Below are 20796 nucleotides of genomic sequence, written 5' to 3'. Positions count from 1 at the left end.
CACTTAAAAACTCTATTCTAAACATGCTGGTAAAAGACATGAGGCCACTATCCATGGTGGAAGGAGCAGGCTTCCAGCTAATGCTAAAAATTATTCTGGACTGATATTTTGCACTGTTTAGCTCATTTTATACTGCTGACTGTGTTCATGTGCAATAAAATAGATTGCAGTCAACTGCACAATTCTCTTATGTTTTTTTGTTCTTAACTGAAATGCATCCATCACTTGTATAGGTTAAATAGCTAAACAATAACAAACCGATTAATCGATTAATCGAAAAAATAATCGACAGATTAATCGATTATGAAAATAATCGTTAGTTGCAGCCCTACTCCAAATGTAATCATTTGGCACGTTTCTAATTCATAATTTGTAATAATGTAATCAGCGATATTAGCATTAGTATTCCTATGGGATTTTCCATGTATATTAGCATTGCGCTAACCACTCGCTGCCAAATTGCAGCCTTTGCGATTAGAAAATCTCCTTTTGTCACATCGCAATTTAATTGCACATGCAGTTAATCGTTCAGCCCTAATATACATGCAGCTCTATGCTAAAAGTGTATTTTCAAAGAGGTAATGATGGATTTCTTTGTAAAAGTTGTCCATCTTTCCAACAGAAAGATTTGCCTGGACCAACGTAACGTGATTGCGTAATTCCGTAAGGTTCGTGTTCAGCCAATCATCTACTTAGACGTCATCGGCAGTCGACGGACCCCGAGCCAATTTTGCACCCGAGCAGATCTTGTACCGACACCGGTTCTGTCTTTGTGCCTTTGCTGGTTCCTTTACTTTCCTCCACTGCATCCAGATGACCACACTGTGCGCCAGTAAAAAGCATTTTCTTACACGTAACTTACTTTTGTTCAATAAAGTTCTGGGGAAAATAGTAATTCAAGGATGTTGCACCAGTGCTACGTTTAAAAATAGACAGACACGCACAGACAGTTACAGCCCTGCTCCGATATGGAAGAGCCTGGGGAAAAATCAGGACGGTTTTTTTTTTCTTTTTTTTTATTGCAGAAAAGCATATTTACCATACAAACGAGGCGAACATGCCAATGTATTCAGATGAGAATCGAACAGTCAGTGAAAAGGGGGAGGACAAAAACACAAAAACAATGCAAGGGACCACTACACAGTTCCAGGAAGTCTACAGAAAAGTCTATACATATGGTAAATGGCCTGTATTTGATATGGCGCCTTCTAGAGTCCTGGAACCCCCCAAGGCGCTTTACAACACAATCATTCATCCATTCACACACACATTCACACACTGGTGGGGATGAGCTACAATGTAGCCACAGCTGCCCTGGGGCGCACTGACAGAGGCGAGGCTGCCGAGCACTGGCGCCACCGGTCCCTCCGACCACCAGCAGCAGGCAACGTGGGTTAAGTGTCTTGCCCAAGGACACGACGACAGCGACAGACTGAGCGGGGCTCGAACCAGCAACCTTCCGATTACGGGGCGAGCACTTAACTCCTTTGCCACCGTCGTCCCAGGGTGGCACAGGAGTGTGGTGCCCCCTTCATAGCTGTTATTGTTGGGTATTTTAATTTAGCATTCTCCAAAGAATATGTTGCGTAATTTAATTTATACTATTGTTCTTATATTACCTTAAACTTAAATTACCTTAAAGGAAGTCCGAACACACACACAGAGGGATTAGATTCTTAATTTGGTAAACTGTAACAAACCTTTAAACAGACAACAAACTCTGCAAGGCCATAACATACGTTACAAAGCTCACTTTGTAACGGGTGAGAAAGAATCAGACCATACAACACGGAAGCCATTTTCCTCTCACAAAGCTGTGGAGGGGTTTTTGTTTGCACATACACACCCAGAAATACCATTAGCGTGAAACCCCTGCCTGACCAGTTTGGAATAACATCTTGGTCTTAGAATGCACAGGAAAACTTCAGATACTGGATCAAAATGCCTAAAGCAGAAAGGAGTTTCCTAAAACACCCAAACGTGAAAACAAATAACTAGGTCAGGGTTTGTCCTAACCACATTTAAGCAGCAAAGGTGAATGAACTCTTCACATAGACAAAGGAAAAGATTTCACAACAATAATGAACAATTAAAAATACCTAACAGTTATTATTGATACATTTAAGGGATCTTAGATACAATCTAAAATCATGTACAAATGCATTGAACACAGGGGTGATTTCAGTATTTTTTGCTTATGTATGAAGAATTTTGCCAGACAGAGAAGTAGATTGTAGCAGAGTTCTTGGTTGTTTGTTTGAAGGAGAGTTCCAAAGGTGACGACATCTCTTGAAATGGGACATGGGATTCCAATCTGAGGTTGAATCGAAAATCAGGACGTTGATAGCACCAACCATAGATCAAAATCAAATCAAATCACTTTTATTGTCACGTCACATGTGCAGGTACACTGGTACAGTACATGCGAGTGAAATTCTTGTGTGCGAGCTTCACAGCAACAGAGTTGTGCAAAAATACAGTAACGTAAAAACAAGTAAAATATAAAAATGGATAATCTAAGTATACAAATGAATAAAGTAAACAATAAGATATATAAAATATACAATCAGAGGTTGGTATGTGCAGAGCAGTGGCATTAATGTACAGTATGGAGTGTGTAATGTTGGAGTTTCAGTAGTGAGGGTGAGGTGTCTGCGCCGTGTTCAGCAGTCTGATGGCCTGATGGAAAAAGCTGTCTCTCAGTCTGCTGGTTCTGGACCGGATGCTGCAGAACCTCCTTCCTGATGGAAGTAGTCTGAATAGTTTATGGCTGGGGTGACTTGAGTCCTTGATGATCCTCCCCGCTTTCCTCAGGCACCGCTTCCTGTAGATGTCCTGGAGGGAGGGCAGCTCACCTCCAATAATCCTTTCTGCACACCGCACTGCTCTCTGGAGAGCTTTGCGGTTGTAAGCGGTGCTGTTGCCATACCAGGCGGAGATGCATCCAGTGAGGATGCTCTCAATGGCACAGTCATGATGGTTCAGCTTTTATTCTGAAAGGAACCGTTGCAGCAGGTGGAACAGCAACAGGTTTTATCCAACTTGTCGGTTCTTTCGGCTGAAGAGCAAAGTTACGGATTGGCCACTCCGTCAACTTCTCTCGAACGCTTTGAACTGGCGTTAAAGATGACGTGGGCATAGTTTTATACTTCGGATGCTGGCAGATTCTGTTTGGATCAGTAAAAGCAATGTGTCATGTCTTAACGCTACGTGAGATCAGTCCTAGTGGGAACATTTAAAGTTATATTACTTATTATATTCTATAGGATTATAATAAAGTCATTAATATTTTCATTTCACAGATTGGTCACATCTTGCTATTAACTAACACTTTGTTTGATTAGCTTTATTAAAAATAGAGTTCTTTGATTTATTAAAAAGAGAGTCCTTTTCTTCATTCTTCTCTTGGGCTGGAAAGGAAAACAGTTTAGAGCAAATGCATGAGACCTTGGGGCAATATCTCATGCAGACTAGTTCTGTGTCAGAGGAGAGGGGGAAACGGTCATTTCATTTCGTTACATACCCCCCCTTTTCAATGGTATGGTGGTCCGTACAGAGACCACCTGGCGTTGAACAAACCAGACTCCTAAAGGGACCCCGACGAAGGTGCAGTTCCCCAGGAAGAGGCCAAAAGTGGTGAGGTACGAACCCCACTCCAAAGAACAGTACATCAATCAATCAATCAATACTTTATTAATCCCAGAGGGAAATTAGAGTTTCAGTACACACAATCCAGAGATCAGACATACATGGGCAAGAGATCAGACATACATGGGCAAGACACATGACAAGAATTGGTGACTGTGGTCATTCGCAACCCGAGTCGCGTTACCTTAATAGAGGTAAGAGGGTTACACGAGGATTGGTTCAGGTGGAGGGAAAAAAGGAACTTCAGAGTTACCCTCCACCAGGAGGGCAGCTTTGCTCTGCAAAAAAACACCTTAACAGATAAGCAACAGACTTCAGACATCACAACATAACATGAGACTCCAATAGGAAGGCAGGGGGGGCTAGGATCCTGTTTCCCCCAGCGAGAGCAACCATCTACAGCGCTCATCTACTCTACAGTCACAGGTCGGGTTTTCACAGCATCTGTCTGCTTTCCTTCGTGGGGGTTTTAGTTGCTTGTAGCTCAAGGCTACCAGGGCGTATGATTCAATAACAAGAATTTGTTTGGGTCAGGCTAAGATAATTTTCCTCTCTGCCTTCAGTCTTTAAACTGATCATTTCCAGTCCTTCAGTGAAGTCAGTTTTGGGGTTTTAAACCTGCGTGCACTAGCACCGTGTCCTCAGAGAGATTAGTTATTATTTATCAGCGTGAGGAACTTATTTCTACCTTATTTATAAACTATTTATTTACAGATCCATCGGTTAATGTAATAATTGTCCCAACCACAGCTGCACCCCCACGCCCCAACCCGGTCTCACAGCAATCAGGGGCAAGCACGCTCACATTAGGTGTTTTTATCGGCTCAGGAGCCCGCAGGTACGGTGTGTGTCACTCGACTGACACATCACTACATTATTCCCTTTCCTAATGTCCTGAAGAACGGTCCGGAGCGCAGGCGGAGTGTTTACCGTTGACATTTCCTGCAGGTTAGCTAGTTATCCAGAAAGTAGCTAAGGGTTACCAGAGATTTTTCTGGGGTGTTCGCTAGGTACTTTTAGGATTTAAAAAGTAAAGAAGGGGGTCTGAAAAGCTGCTAGAAATAGCATCAAAGTCACTAAAGCCCCCTTCAGACAGGCCATGAAAAACTGAAATGTTCCGGACTCTGTCCGTAAGACCTTTCTGTCTGAATACAAACATCCGGATAACGTGTTCCGGAACTTTACCGGACGAAGCCCCTAGTAACAGGTCCGGACTTGTTACGGACAAGGTGGCTGCTTCAGACTGGTGAGGTCGAGTTCCGGACAAGGGGGAGGGGGAGGGGGAGGAGGAGGGGACCGGGGGACGCTGTGCGCACTGCGCACCTAATAGCCCGCTGCTGTAGCATGCGGCGGCGAACCACGGCAGCTTGCCTCCTACGGTACCGTCTAGAAGCGCGACGGAGCGCTTCACACCGCTTCAGTGATTCCTTTAACCATTGAGCTTCATCATCCAGGTCTCTTATACGTCTTCGTGTGCGCAGAATTATGCTTAAGCGCCTCATGATCTTAGGATTTGAATTGGCCGCAAATGTTCCAGAATGTCTATCTGAAAAGGGCTTAAGTTGGCAACACTGTGGGAGGAGCGCTTCATTTGCAACTCAGGGCAGCGCAAGTTGGAGGAGCAAATAACCGGCTTGTTTTGTTTTTATAATCGTTCAAAACTAAGATCGTAATTGGGATTGAAATTCGATTAATTGAGCAGCCCTACTCAAAATGATTGAATTTTTTTATGTTTGAGCAGGGCTGAAGTTGTTCAACAGATCTATGAAAAAAAAGTAAAAAAAACATTATTTTATACATTTTTATAGCCACTTTTACAAGTGGACGTTTTTGTCCTCTAATGACTCTTTTGTATGAAAATTAAAGTGAAGCCTGAGGGTTAAGGCTCATATGATTCATAGAGGCTCAAAGTTCAGTTTCCAATTGTAAATACATTTCATTCTACTGTCAGTTTAAAGAAATAATACAACTTTTATATGTGTGAAAACAAAGTTACAGCTGTCTGTCATTCACATAATGTTTCTGTGTTTCCTACAGATTTTCAACAGGTGGTTCTGGTTAAATAAGAAGCTTCAGAAGAACAGAGTGCTCGTGTCAACCACCAGCACCTAGATTTTCTCCACAAAAAGGAGGAACAGGAGAAACTCTGGTCTAGTATGGAGGGAGAGCATCTCCATTTGAAAAAGGAGACTGATGCTGCCGGGTTTCAATCCTTTAGCCATAAAACACATTTAAACAAACACACGAGAGTTCACACAAAGCAGAAACATTTTGCCTGTGAGCACTGTGGACAAAGGTTTCACCAAAAGACTAATTTAACCACACACATGAGAGTCCACACGGGACAGAAGCCTTTTGCCTGTGAGCTCTGTGGAACGAGATTTAGCCGAAAGACAACTTTAAACATTCACATGAGAGTCCACACAGGAGAGAAGCCCTTTCCTTGTGAGCTCTGTGGAACAAGATTTAGCCAAAAGACACATTTAAACAATCACATGAGAGTCCACACAGGAGAGAAGCCCTTTCCTTGTGAGCTCTGTGGAACGAGATTTAGCCGAAAGACAACTTTAAACATTCACACGAGCGCCCACACAGGACAGAAGCCCTTTCCTTGTGAGCTCTGTGGAACGAGATTTAGCCGAAAGACACATTTAAACAATCACATGAGAGTCCACACAGGAGAGAAGCCCTTTCCTTGTGAGCTCTGTGGAACGAGATTTAGCCAAAAGACAAATTTAAACAGTCACATGAGAGTCCACACAGAAGAGAAGCCCTTTCCTTGTGAGCTCTGTGGAACGAGATTTAGCCGAAAGACAACTTTAAACATTCACATGAGAGCCCACACAGGACAGAAGCCTTTTGCCTGTGAGCTCTGTGAAAAGAAATTTAGCTTAAAATCAACTTTAAACAATCACATGAGAGTCCACACAGGAGAGAAGCCCTTTCCTTGTGAGCTCTGTGGAACGAGATTTAGCCAAAAGACACATTTAAACAATCACATGAGAGTCCACACAGGAGAGAAGCCCTTTCCTTGTGAGCTCTGTGGAATGAGATTTAGCCAAAAGACAACTTTAAACATTCACACGAGAGCCCACACAGGAAAGAAGCCCTTTCCTTGTGAGCTCTGTGGAACGAGATTTAGCCGAAAGACACATTTAAACAATCACATGAGAGTCCACACAGGAGAAAAGCCCTTTCCTTGTGAGCTCTGTGGAACGAGATTTAGCCAAAAGACAAATTTAAACAGTCATATGAGCGTCCACACAGGAGAGAAGCCCTTTCCTTGTGAGCTCTGTGGAACGAGATTTAGCCGAAAGACAACTTTAAACATTCACATGAGAGCCCACACAGGACAGAAGCCTTTTGCCTGTGAGCTCTGTGAAAAGAAATTTAGCTTAAAATCAACTTTAAATAGTCACATGAGAGTCCACACAGAACAGAAGCCCTTTCCTTGTGAGCTCTGTGGAACGAGATTTAGCCATAAGACAAATTTAAACAGACACATGAGAGTCCACACAGGACAGAAGCCCTTTCCTTGTGAGCTCTGTGGACAAAGATTTACCTTAAAGTCAAATTTAAACGGTCACATGAGTGTCCACACAGGAGAGAAGCCCTTTCCTTGTGAGCTCTGTGGAACGAGATTTAGCCGAAAGACACATTTAAACATTCACATGAGAGCCCACACAGGACAGAAGCCTTTTGCCTGTGAGCTCTGTGAAAAGAAATTTAGCTTAAAATCAACTTTAAATAGTCACATGAGAGTCCACACAGGACAGAAGCCTTTTGCCTGTGAGCTCTGTGAAAAGAAATTTAGCTTAAAATCAACTTTAAATAGTCACATGAGAGTCCACACAGGACAGAAGCCCTTTCCTTGTGAGCTCTGTGGAACGAGATTTAGCCATAAGTCAAATTTAAACAAACACATGAGAGTCCACACAGGACAGAAGCCCTTTCCTTGTGAGCTCTGTGGAACGAGATTTAGCCAAAAGACAACTTTAAACAGACACATGAGAGTCCACACAGGACAGAAGCCCTTTCCTTGTGAGCTCAGTGGAACGAGATTTAGCCAAAAGACAACTTTAAACAGACACATGAGAGTCCACACTGGCTTTTCGCCTGTGAGTTCGGTGGAAAAGATTTAGCGAAAAGACAAATTTAAAGGGTCACAAAAGAGTCCATAAAGGACGGAAGCCTTTTGCCGGTGAGCTCTGTGGACGAAGATTTTGCTGAAAGAAAACTTTAAACAATCATCTAAGCATCCACTAGGGCTGAACGATCTATTGCAGGGGTCTCCAACCTTTTTTGGCCCGTGAGCTACTTTTACACAATAAAGTACAGCAGAGTTACTGCTATATGATTTATTTACATTGATACTTTCCATGTGTGAATGTGCTTTTGTTAAACATGCTATACTTACTATATTAACATGCATTGAACTCACAAGTTGATTTCTCTGTATTTCAGTACATCAGTATATAAATTTTTTAAAAGTATAAGTAAACTAGTGACATTCTGAAAACCAAATGGAACAAAACATATTTAGTTTTTTAAACTAATCGGATACTTTCAGATAATGAATAACAAATCTACTTCCTGTGAATGATTTGGTAATTTTTTTAGAAGGTTAGTAACATAATTTTTTAAGCACACAGGAACAGCTAACCTGTAAAGCTGATGATATTTTATATAAAATACAAGCTAAATGTGATGAAAACACAAACGTCTAAATAGTTTGAATTGAAGTAAAAAATGTAAAATCAGAAATAAGACTTGTTCCTGCTCTCCTGATTTATTGAATAATTTTTATGGGTTTTTTGGTCATGAAAGTTAAGTTTAGCTGTGTTTATTGCTGACAATATGAAGGTTGGAGGTTTATCCTTTTTTTCTGCATCTTGTAGGTTTTTTCTCTGCAGGCCTGAAGGCTGTGCGTTACACAGAGCAGAGAGACAGAGAGCAAGAGACCAGAACCAAAAGAAATGATCACATCACACCAATCTTAAAATATTTACATTGGCTTTCATAGCTTACAGGATTGATTTCAAAGACCTTTTACTTACTTTTAAATCATTAAATGGCCAACGACCTCTGTATATAGCAGGGATGTTTGAAACGTATCACCCTTCAAAATCACTTAGGTCAGCAGATAAATCCCAACTGGTACAACCCAGAGCCCGCACCAAGCACGGAGAGGCTGCCTTTAGCTGCTATGCGGTCCGTCTCTGGAACTGTCTTCCAATAGACATGAAGACCTCTCCCACCATTTCCATTTTTAAATCCAGATTAAAAACTAAACTTTTTCATGATGCCTTCCATCAACCTATCCTTGCATCTGTGCTCTACCAGGTCTTTATCTGTACTGTGTTGAATTTATTCTACATGTATTTTATATGTATACCTATTCTGTGCTGTTTTATTGTGTATTATTGTGTAATTAAAGTGAATACTTGTAATAAAGTGTAGTTATTGTGTAAAGCAGTATATACTAGGAATGATGAATAAAAATAAAAACTAGAATTGAACCTGAGTTACATGGTAGTAACAGTTTAAGTACTCAGAAACAATACACTAACTTACTAAGTAATTACCATGTAAGTACTAAGTAATTAGAGGACTGTAAAAGAAAGCACTACCAATAATTGTACTTAACATGCTTTTATTTTTGTGTACTATGTTCTGTGTCAATATTCTTAGATTTTATTTTACACAACATGATGTGACATTTTTACTATTTCATTTCACTTGTGATTGTTTTAACTACGTGAAGCACGTTGGGCTACCGTTGTGTGTATGAAACGGGCTATATAATAAACTTGACTTGAGAGTTCACAATCATGTTTTATTACTAAATGAGACACTCAGCTGAAACTGGGGGAAATATATGATGAATCTAACAGAGCCGTGTCCAGGACTTTTAAAACGGGGTGGCCCATGTGGGGCACTTGTTTATGCATGGGTGGCACCAATGGTTATGCTCATTTATTTATTTACACAATTCGTTTATTTATTTACTTTCTAGTGAATTTTGGAGTTTCACATTGTACAATCACATTTTTTTCTATTCATCTTCTAGTTTTGTGGTGGTTAGCAAGTCACTTCTTGTTGCATTATTGCCACCAACTGGAGTTGAGTGGGACTCAATACTATTTATGTGAATATGAAAAAATAATAAATAAAATTAATACTACAGAAATGTTCTGTAGGCCTGGGCTAGAAGACAATGTTAAAGGTACATGCTACCACACACTATTTTTGGAGTTTACAACTCAAGCCTTTTGTGGACAATGTAAAGTCAATTTTAATTGGAACTTAGTAGGGTGGCAACTGGGGTGGCCAATCAGATTCTAAGGGTGGCATGTGCTACCCCAGGCCACTCCCTGGACACACCCCTGCACCTGCGAAGCTGATACAACAAAACAGTTCCTGCAGAACAAGCTGAGTTATTCCTGAGACGCAAACTATTTCCAACTGTCGTTACCTGGAGGTGACTCTGGACTGACCTGGTCGTACTGCAGTTACTCGGTACTTGGGGTCTCCGACCTCCCCTGGCTAAAACTTATTCACAAATTCAATTAGCTCAAAATGCTGCAGCCCGCATCATCACTAGAACACCTTCCTCTCAGCACATTACGCCTGTTCTTGAAGAGCTTCACTGGTTACCTGTATATCATATAAAGCTCTCAACAGCATGGATCCTGCCTGTTTGAAGAATCTTCTCAGACAGCACCGACCGCCACGCAGCCTGCGCTCAACGACCAGTAACCTACCTGCGACACCGCTCGTACGCCTATTCACCATTTGGCTCACAGGCTCTTCAGCTCCAGAATGAACCGCCGCCATTCAACACTTGAAATCTCCTCTAAAAACACAGTTTTTTAGGCAAGCATACTCTAGTTGTGTAGTTGAACCCACTTGCAGGTCATCATAATATCTGAGCAGTTTCTCACTCGACCGTCGTTCAGTCTGCCGAACGTCCCATCGTGAAGCGTCTGACTTTTCCCCACTGCTTTTACTGCATCCTACCTGGATTACGATGATCTTGGGTGACCTTGTATTATTGTTCCTGTAATAATAATTATTCTCGCCCATGATTGGATCTCGCCTGCATTACTACATGAGCTTCTAACAGTGACCCGAGAGCTCTGAAAGGTGTGTACTAATAAACAGACTTTATTATTTTTATAATTATTATGTGCTATCTACTTAGTATCTCGACTCTGGGTTAGGGTTAGGCTTTATCCCTGTTTTACTGTGCTATTGTTCAGCGACCTCGAGTCTTGAAAGGCGCTTGCAAATAAAATGTACTATTAGTATTATTATTCTGTCTGCATTGTCTAAATACATTTATTTATGTTTCAGCCTTTACTTTACAAGGATGTAAACCGTGTGAGGTGTAACATCATGTTTTCTCATTTATCTAAATAACAGATGAATAAAGTTGTGCCTTCACCTGCATGTCAAATGACTGCTAAAGGTGTTAGAAAACAAAATATTAACTGTAGCAGGTTGGAACGGAAAAAAAAGACATTTTTACACCTGGAAGGTCCTGGAGGGGGCGGGACTTAGAATATGTGCTGCAGCCAGCCTCTAGGGGGTGCTAGTTTCGTTTTGGCTTCAACTTCCATGTTTTCTCTCTTTGTTTAATTTTATAAAGTTTTGTTCAAATCAGCGAACAGTTGAAGCTTCCTGCTGCTGCAGCATCAACATCAGCTGATTGGTGTTAGCTGTCAGGTGAGATGCTTGGAGAGTTGGTCATGCTGTGCCTTCCTTTTCTGTCAAACATGGGTGGTGCAGCCGCAGCCGCAGCCACAGCAGGTGGGGACACCTAACAGGAGCATGAAGGACCTGAGCTGGGTTCTGATCTGGGTGGTTCTGACTTCTGTCTGGACCTCATCAACAGGAGGTGAGAGACACTTTACAGAACGTTTCTGATTTTAATGTGTGTGTGTGTGTGTGTGTGTGTGTGTGTGTGTGTGTGTGTGTGTGTGTGTGGTGGGGGTGATTAAGTGATGTCTGAGAGTTGAATATAAATGTTTTAGCAGCTTTTGGACAAATTTAATCTCATAAATAATCCTCTGAGAGACTTTTGGAGGATTAAAAGTCATTTAAATGTTTATTATAGAATCAAGATTAAATGCTGAAAAGGATCTCAAGACAAAGTCAAACATGTCGGATTTATTAAAGTTAAGAGATGATTGTAAGTAAATGTGTTTTAGAACAACTAAACTGTGGTCAGTAACAAACATTCAGACTCAAACAGGCAGAACCAGTTTGGATTCATTCCTTCGTACCAAAGCCGTGAACAGAACAGGAAGCTGGAGGCTGGGAATTCTGTCGTTCCATCGTGATGACAAAAATCCTGAAACATTTCCTTTTATGGAAACTAATGTTGGCTCAAAATGATGACAACACTAAAATCTGAATTATAGATGAATGAATGAATATCCTCCACCATCCAAATCTCACCTGCTGGTTTTTAAGGTATAGATGGCAGAAGGAGGGCAAAACACACCAATGGTGGATGATGCAAGTAAATAAAAACATCCATCTCTATTATTCTGAGTTATGAACCCCTCCTCCATGTGTTTCTATTCCCATTTCCAATTTCCTGTTAGGACCTCCAGACTGCCGTAGCAGCACTTCTGAATTATAACTTTAATACTCGTAACAAACGTGTGATCTTGGTGGGAGAACAAACCCTTCTACACAGTTGATGAAATTACACAACACTTTTCATTATAAGTGTTGTGTAATGATGTTTTGTGTCCGTACAGACGTGGAGGTGTTCTGTGTTTTCCATCAGAGCTGCATCTTACCGTGCAGCTTCCACGGTGCTTCTGAAACCGTGATCCACTGGACTCATCTGGCAGCAGGAGAATCGGCGGTCCACTCTTATTATGATGGTGAAGACCAGCTGGGACGCCAGGACCAGAACTTCAGAGGCAGGACGTCCCTGTTCCAGGATCAGATCTCCAGAGGAAACGCCTCCCTGCTGCTGAGAGGAGTTCAGGTCCAGGATGGGGGGAGGTACAGATGCTCCTTCAGCATCACAGATGCTGACATGTCCTTCGTTAATGTCATGGTAGAAGGTAGGAAAGTAACACCAGATTACTGGTCTAAACTTTAACTAGGAGGGTGTTAACGAAGTGTCTTCACACCTCCAGCTCCAGTCTCTAAGGTGAACATCACTGAGGTAGACGACGGGCTCATCTGCAGCTCAGAGGGGATCTACCCTGAACCTGAACTCACCTGGTCCACCGTCCCTCCGTCCAACATCATCCTGAAGAGCACAACCATGGTGAGGCTGGCTGAGCAGCAGCTCTACAGCATCAGCAGCTCTCTGACGGTTTCAGATGGTTCTGATCAGGTCTACATCTGCACCGTCAGAACCAGCAGGAGCAGCATGGAGGCTGTAACTCGGGAGAAAACTAAAACAGGTCTGCAGCGCTGCGACGTCTTCACGAGACCAAGAGGTGGAGCATTTCATTTCATGTTGTCTTGTGTTCAGTTTGGAGTATTGGACTGATAGTTCTGGTGGTTCTGCTGGCGGCGCTGATGGGGGTGCTGCCGTGCATCTGTGAGAAACTCAAAAAGGTAACAAGCTAATTATTATTTAGCTTCAACTCATAATGTGATAATTATATTTAAGGTCCTCTAGCTGGTGCCGCTGGGCTGTGAGATGAAGCAGCTCTTCTCTGCTTCTGCAGCAGCAGGTTTCCTCCTGACTGATCATCACGGAGAGCTGGCCTCCATCAGTGCTTCTGATGTACGTTTAGATAATATCATGGGCATCATTTTAGAGGAGACATGTCCCCTCGTTTGGTCAACTGCAGTTTTTAGTGATGCATAAATAAAACTTTATTTATAAAGCGTGTGATCACAAAGTGCTGCACGTGAGAACCAAGAGATAAAAACAAAGAATTCGTAGAAAACTGGACACAGAAACAGAAAACGTCCTTCGGTCTTTATGTAGACCTCACAGAGTAGCTCCACTGAGGTGGGAGCTAATGAAGTTGTCAACAAATAAATAAACAAATAAATAATAAACAAGTAGACTTTTCAACAGGACCCCGTAACTTTTATTTAATCTTTAAATATGTTATGATGAATGTTTTAATAATAATGTTAAACTGAGTGATCCTCAGGCTAAATCTGCACCATCATGATCTATGACTGCTGCTGCCCTGACCGGTCATGTGACTCATGAGATGCTCTGACTTCCTGCAGCGCTGTAAGGATGCTAAAAGCTGTTTGTTCCTTCGTCAGCCCCAGAGAGCAGAAGAACCTCCTCGCCTCAGAGCCTCGTGTCACACAGAGCAGCAGGATGAAGGGATCAGACCTCACGGGTGATTTCCTGTTCAATAACTTCATCCCGTTTCCCGGTCTGAGGGATAAGTTTTGTTTTTTCTCCTGCAGAGGCCAGGGCGAAGAAGACGCCTGTTTAGGAGAAGACAGAATCACAATTCAACAGGAAACCAAATCAGTGTAAAATCTACACAGCTGGACCAAGGTTGTCACGGAAACGACAGGAAGATCTGACAGACAGGCGATGAAACAATCAGCTGGACTTCTTTTCTTTCATATTATTAATTTATTAAATAAGAAATTTGAGCGAGATTCATATTTTAATCGTCTGAAAATCCGAACACGGAATCTGGGAAGACTGAACGGACTGGACCAGGCTCTAAACCGGAACACATCCTCACAACCTAAGCGTCGAAAAATGACGCGTGTGACCAAGCGTTTGTTTCCGACGCGTGAGAAGAGCCCCGACGCGCTGCCAGAGCGTCGGTATCTGACGCCCGCGGTAAAACGGACGTTTGAGCGAATTGTGACCTTTACCCTCTTGTGATTTAACCTTTCCCCCCACCCCCATCCTAACCTTAGGCAGCTTGCACATGCAAAGCTTTGTTTCGCGTCTCATCGTTCCTCTCAAACACGCTTGACGGAAAATTTAGACTGATACTGGGTTAAGGTTAGGGGTGAGGGGTCAGAGGTTATGTAGTGCTAACACAATGAAGTAAAGTCTGCCTTTGCAGGCGTTCCAGCTCTCACAGCATGATTACGCCCTCCAGGCGAGGCAGACCAACCAGAGAAAACCCTAACCCTCTAAACCAATCCAACAAGGCCAGCAGGTGGCAGTGCATCACTGTGAAGATGAAACATCTAATTACAAACTAAACTAATTATCAACAAGCATTTAATACCTAAACCATGTTACCTGTGTGATGTAACGGCTCCATGCACACATCCTCTCAGTCCAACAATCAACTGTGTTGTCTGCACTAAAACTCTGTGGATTAAGATCAATCGTCCTTCGTTAAAACGGCTACACAATCACCCATAACATCCAAAAATGTCCACCAAACACTTCAGGTGAGACCGGCCAACGGCCTGGCCTCCCACAGGAAACTGGCAGTTACCAGCCAACAGCTGGTTCCACTTTAAATAACTTACTGGGCCAGTGACACCCACTGCAGCTAGAGGGCGCTGTGCCAGAGCGTCCCCTCCCGACGCGCAGGGGCGCCCTATGCGTCAGAAATAAACGCTTGGTTGCACCGCGTCAGTTTTCCACGCCCAGGGTGTGAGAACATGTTCTCGTTTCCCTTCCTAAAGACGACTGTTTTTAATTCTTTACGTATAAATAATCAGAAGATGTTTGTTCCCTCTGGTTCAGATAAAAGGACAAAATTATAAATGATTAAATCAAACACTGTCATGTAATGTTAGGCCTATGTCTAGGCTGCTTAGGGATGGGTACCTTTGACATTTGAATCGATTCGGTACTAATTCCTGGTACCTAGGAATCGATACCGGTACTTAACGGTACCAATTTTCGATACTTTTGAGTGTTTATTATTTTAATTCTCTTTTATAATAATATATTTTCTCAATATATAACCATATTTGATAAATATCACGATAAATAACATACAACTGTGTGTATTTTAACATCGTCCTTGTAGTTTTATAAGCTGATAATTAAACTGAAGCAAACATCTTTACTGTGAACTAAATTTACTGTGTATCTTCATTCCTTTTGCCGTCCTTTTTCTTTGATTTTTCCTACTGGGAAGTTAGAATTTCCGAGGAGAAAGCGAACACACCATTAGCTGATAACAACAGTGGCAATGGAAGCTAACATACCAAGCTAACGTTATCTTAAACAGTTTATTTAGCTGCCGGAGCAGATTAAAACGATGATGCCTCACACTTAGATCGTTGTCACTGGTTTCATCTTCACCCAATCACCCGTCGCATTTAGTAAAGTGAAGCCAAACTTTAGAGCGCGTTCATGTTCTTCTAGTCGGAAATTCGGAGTTCCGAGGAGAAAGCGAACGCACCATTAGTGGAACGGAAGCTAACAAATCAAGCTAACGTTATTGTAAACATTATATTTACCTACCGGAGCAGATTAAGATGAGGATGTCTCACTTAGATCGTTGTCGCTGGTTTCATCATCACCCAGTTACCCATCACATTTAGTGAAGTGGACCCAAGCTTTAGCGTGCCTTCTTTCTACCATGCTGCTCTGTTTACAACTCGCTCGCAGCGACCGACGACATAACGCTCTTGCGCAGCTGTCTAGGCAAGTTCTCGTTGTGAAGGACGGGTACCGAAACGAGGCACCGTTTCAAATGACGTGAATCGGTGCTCAGTCGGTACTGTGGAATTCGGTCGGTACCTTAAAAAGTACCGAATTCGGTACCCATCGCTAAGGCTGCTAGCCCCATGTTGTTCATTACTGCTGCAATAATAGAATATACTCCATTAAAAAGGACATGAGTTTTGTATCAACTCTCACTTTGTCACACTGCTTAATGCCTGTTATGTGAGCGATGTCAGTGGGCCGCAACGGCATCTGAGCCCTGTTCCAGTTCCCCCAGTTGCATCATCAATATTTACACCACTACTGGTGTAGCATTTTGTAGAAATAATACAGGAATACAGTCACTGCATAATATAATGTAAAACTTGGAAAATATTTCAGAAATTAGACCGCTGTGCCATGGTTAGTCAAGCAGATTTATTTAGAAAGATTTGCCTGTGTAGGCTGCCCCTAGTTATTGGATGTGAGAGTGAATGGTTGTTTGTGTACAGTACAGGCCAAAAGGTTGGACACACCTTCTCATTCAATGTGTTTTCTTTATCTTCATGACTATGACCATTTACAAAGGGGGCAACAAGTGCTAAACACCTCTGGGAACTCCTTCAAGACTGTTGAAAAACCATTTCAGGTGACCACCTCTTGAATCTCATCAAGAGAATACCAAGAGTGCGTAAAGCAGTAATCCGAGCAAAGGGTGGCTATTTTGGAGCAAATAGAATATAAAAAAATGTTTTCAGTTAATTCACCCTTTTTGGTTAAGTACATGACTCCACATGTGTTCATTCATAGTTGTGATGCCTTCAGTGAGAATCTCCCAATGTAAATGGTCATGAAAATAAAGACAACACATTCAGTGTGTCCAAACTTTCAGCCTGTGCTGTATGTCAGCCGTACAAAAAACCGCCCCTTCTCCAAGGTGTTAGTTTTCTAAGGCCCATCGTATTTGGGATTGTGCCTTTGAACGTCTGGTCAAAATGATGCTCTGGACATCTTTGCTGTATTTTTTCATCGTATTGACTTACCTTTTCATCTTATGTCTTAAGTGTTTTCTACACTTGTTCAACCAACACTAGGTGGTCATTTTTAACTGCAATTTGGAAATGCACGCTCGACACTTCATATCTTAGAAAGAAAAATGCAAAAGACTGTAAATACAATGTTTACTTTTTAACTTACATTGATAACTCTTGTCCACAACCTCTTCATACAAGAACAATGTTTGTCTCCTGTGTTTTCGGCACTCTAATTTATACATATATATATACATATATACATATATATATATATATATATATATATATATATATATATATATATATATATATATATATATATGTGTATATATATATATATATATATATATATATATATATATATATATATATGTATATATATATATATATATATGTATATATATATATATATATATGTATAATATATATATATATATATATATATATATATATATATATATATATATATATATATACAAGTGCTGGCCAGTAAATTAGAATATCATCAAAAGGTTGAAAATATTTCAGTAATTCCATTCAAAACGTGAAACTTGTACATTATATTCATGCAATGCACACAGACCAATGTATTTCCGATGTTTGTTACGTTTAATTTTGATATTTATAGGTGACAACCAATGAAAACATCAAATCTGGTATCTCAGAAAATTAGAATATTCTAAAGGCCAATGAAAAAATGTTTGTTTCTCTAATGTTGGCCAACTGAAAAGAATGAACATGAAAAGAATGTGCATGTATAGCACTCAATACTTAGTCGGGGCTCCTTTTGCCTCAATAACTGCAGTAATGCGGCGTGGAATGGACTCGATCAGTCTGTGGCACTGCTCAGGTGTTATGAGAGCCCAGGTTGCTCTGATAGTCGTCTTCAGCTCCTCTGCATTGTTGGGTCTAGCGTATTGCATCCTCCGCTTCACAATACCCCATAGATTTTCTATGGGGTTAAGGTCAGGCGAGTTTGCTGGCCAATCAAGGACAGGGATACCATGGTCCTTGAACCAGGTGCTGGTGGTTTTGGCACTGTGTGCAGGTGCCAAGTCCTGTTGAAAGGTGAAGTCTGCATCCCCATAAAGTTGGTCAGCAGCAGGAAGCATGAAGTGCTCTAAAACTTCCTGGTAGACGGCTGCATTGACCCTGGACCTCAGGAAACAGAGTGGGCCAACACCGGCAGATGACATGGCACCCCACACCATCACTGACGGTGGAAACTTTACACTGGACCTCATGCAACGTGGATTCTGTGCTTCTCCGCTCTTCCTCCAGACTCTGGGTCCTTGATTTCCAAAGGAAATGCAGAACTTGCTTTCATCAGAAAACATAACTTTGGACCACTCAGCATCAGTCCAGTCCTTTTTGTCCTTGGCCCAGGCGAGACGCTTCTTGCGCTGTTTCTTGTTCAAGAGTGGCTTAACACACGGAATGCGACACCTGAATCCCATGTCTTTCATGAGTCTCCTCGTGGTGGTTCTTGAAGCGCTGACTCCAGCTGCAGTCCACTCTTTGTGGATCTCCCCCACATTTTTGAATGGGTTTGTCGTCACAATTCTCTGCAGGGTGCGGTTATCCCTAGAGCTTGTACACTTTTTTCTACCACATTTTTTCCGTCCCTTCGCCTGTCTGTTAATGTGCTTGGACACAGAGCTCTGCGAACAGCCAGCTTCTTTAGCAATCACCTTTTGTGTCTTGCCCTCCTTGTGCAAGGTGTCAATGATTGTCTTTTGGACAGCTGTTAAGTCAGAAGTCTTCCCCATGATTGTGGTGCCTTCAAAACAAGACTGAGGGACCTTTTAAAGGCCTTTGCAGGTGTTTTGAGTAAATCAGCTGATTAGAGTGGCAGCAGGTGTCTTCTATATTCAGCCTTTTCAGAATATTCTAATTTTTTGAGATACCAAATTTGGAGTTTTCATTAGTTGTCACTTATGAATATCAAATTTAAATGTAATGAACATTGGAAATACATTGGTCTGTGTGCATTGCATGAATATAATGTACAAGTTTCACGTTTTGAATGGAATTACTGAAATATTTTCAACCTTTTGATGATATTCTAATTTACTGGCCAGCACTTGTATATATATACGTATATATATATATATATATATATATATATATATATATATATACGTATATATATATATATATATATATATATATATATATATATATATATATATATATATACACACCGTAAATCCTCTAATACAGGCCGGTATTCAATTAAAGGCCGGGTCTCCAATTTTGGCCGGTGTCAGAGTCAGCAGAGGTAAATAATGGCCGGTCTCTTATTGTGGCCGGGTGGAATGTGGTAACAAGCAAGTACGAGCGTCCCTAGCGGCAGGGTTATAGTTCCCAAATCAACCAGCAGGAGGCAGTAGGGGTTCACGCAGACCTTTATTGGGCTTTTTTTCAATGCTTTGTAACGCTACAGACACGATCCTCTATCACGCTCCTACCACACAGAGTCACGGTGTCAGTTAACCATGCTAATTCAACCCGCTCCACAGAACACACATCACCTTCCCTGTGGCTTACATAACACTCACACAACACGCAAATCAACACATAGGAACTAGCAGAACGATAGGAAACACATATAACACAATACCCAGAATGCACCTGGCTTACAACCCCAGCCAGGTCATTACACTATCAAGTTCAAAGAGAACGTGCTGATTACACTGCAGAACACTCTGGAGAGCAGCAGTAGGGGGTGTATGAACTACAGTAATCCCTCGTTTATCGCGGTAGATGCGTTCCAGACCTGGCCGCGATAGGTGAAAATCCGCGAAGTAGGGACTCCCAGCATGCCCCTCGCGGGGATTCCCTCCACGTCGCACCTACGTCACAAACCGCGGCTATAAACCAAACGGAAGTCGCCTTTCCAGCTCACCACTCAGTCATCGTTTCTTCAGATTCATGATCAGAGTTTCCAACCTACCAATCAATCCAACGAACTATCAGCTCATAGTAAGTTATCTTACTTACTTCTGGAAAGCCCGGCATTTCCGTGTCACTTCGTTGACACTCGAACGCTCGGGGGTTTCCTAGAGCAGCCGGCGTTTCACCGACGCTCTCACTTCCGCGTCTGTGAAACCACGCTCCCTATTGAATTATCGTATGATCACATTCTCTGTGATCAGCAACGCGCTGTGCCAGACCTTAGCTACTGACACGCGATCGTTCATGTCGGTTCATTTCCTTTAATGTTTTCTGTCTTTTATTTGCGCCTGATGTGCATCGCTGCTGTGGAGCGGGGCGCATCAACTTGTCCTCCGACGCACAGATCCATGATGCGGCCGGTGTTGTGCCATAAATCGACTCACTGCCAAAAAATGATTAGCTTAGTTTTTTCCAGTTTGGAAGTTGTTTTAAGTGTTGCTATTTGTCTTAAACGTTCACAGTGAGGATATATTAATCCTTTTTGCAATATTTGCGATTGAAAGATGGTTTGTGGTAAGAACTGGCTTTCTTTATGTTACAGCCTTGATACTAAAAAATAAATAAACAATG

General features: G+C 41.8%; 2 protein-coding genes across 5 annotated transcripts in view; both read left to right on the top strand.

The window, feature by feature from the left end:
- Positions 1-9095, top strand: part of LOC107372509 (zinc finger protein 721) — a 32044-nt gene extending 22949 nt beyond the window's left edge. For all 3 annotated transcript variants that reach the window (XM_070553501.1, XM_070553500.1, XM_070553499.1), the window contains one exon: positions 5686-9095. In XM_070553501.1, the coding sequence (XP_070409602.1) occupies positions 5805-7790 (1986 nt within the window). In that variant the 5' untranslated portion in view covers positions 5686-5804 and the 3' untranslated portion in view covers positions 7791-9095. The remainder of the gene's footprint in view (positions 1-5685) is intronic.
- A 2336-nt stretch (positions 9096-11431) lies between these two features.
- LOC129157054 (HERV-H LTR-associating protein 2) lies at positions 11432-15986 on the top strand. 2 transcript variants are annotated; one of them, XM_070553503.1, is made up of 6 exons: positions 11432-11548; positions 12420-12734; positions 12810-13082; positions 13154-13239; positions 13873-13991; positions 14062-15986. In XM_070553503.1, exons 1-6 carry the CDS (start codon positions 11482-11484, stop codon positions 14132-14134), a joined length of 933 nt encoding a protein of 310 aa, XP_070409604.1. In that variant the 5' UTR covers positions 11432-11481; the 3' UTR covers positions 14135-15986. The 2 variants fall into 2 exon arrangements, with proteins under 2 accessions (XP_070409604.1, XP_070409605.1); XM_070553504.1 differs by having other exon boundaries at positions 13912-13991; positions 14062-15985.
- Positions 15987-20796: the final 4810 nt, after the last annotated feature.

The sequence above is a fragment of the Nothobranchius furzeri genome, chromosome 7 (genome assembly GCF_043380555.1).
Source record: "Nothobranchius furzeri strain GRZ-AD chromosome 7, NfurGRZ-RIMD1, whole genome shotgun sequence".
Lineage (NCBI taxonomy): Eukaryota > Metazoa > Chordata > Actinopteri > Cyprinodontiformes > Nothobranchiidae > Nothobranchius > Nothobranchius furzeri.
This window is presented reverse-complemented; position numbering and strand designations above follow the sequence as displayed.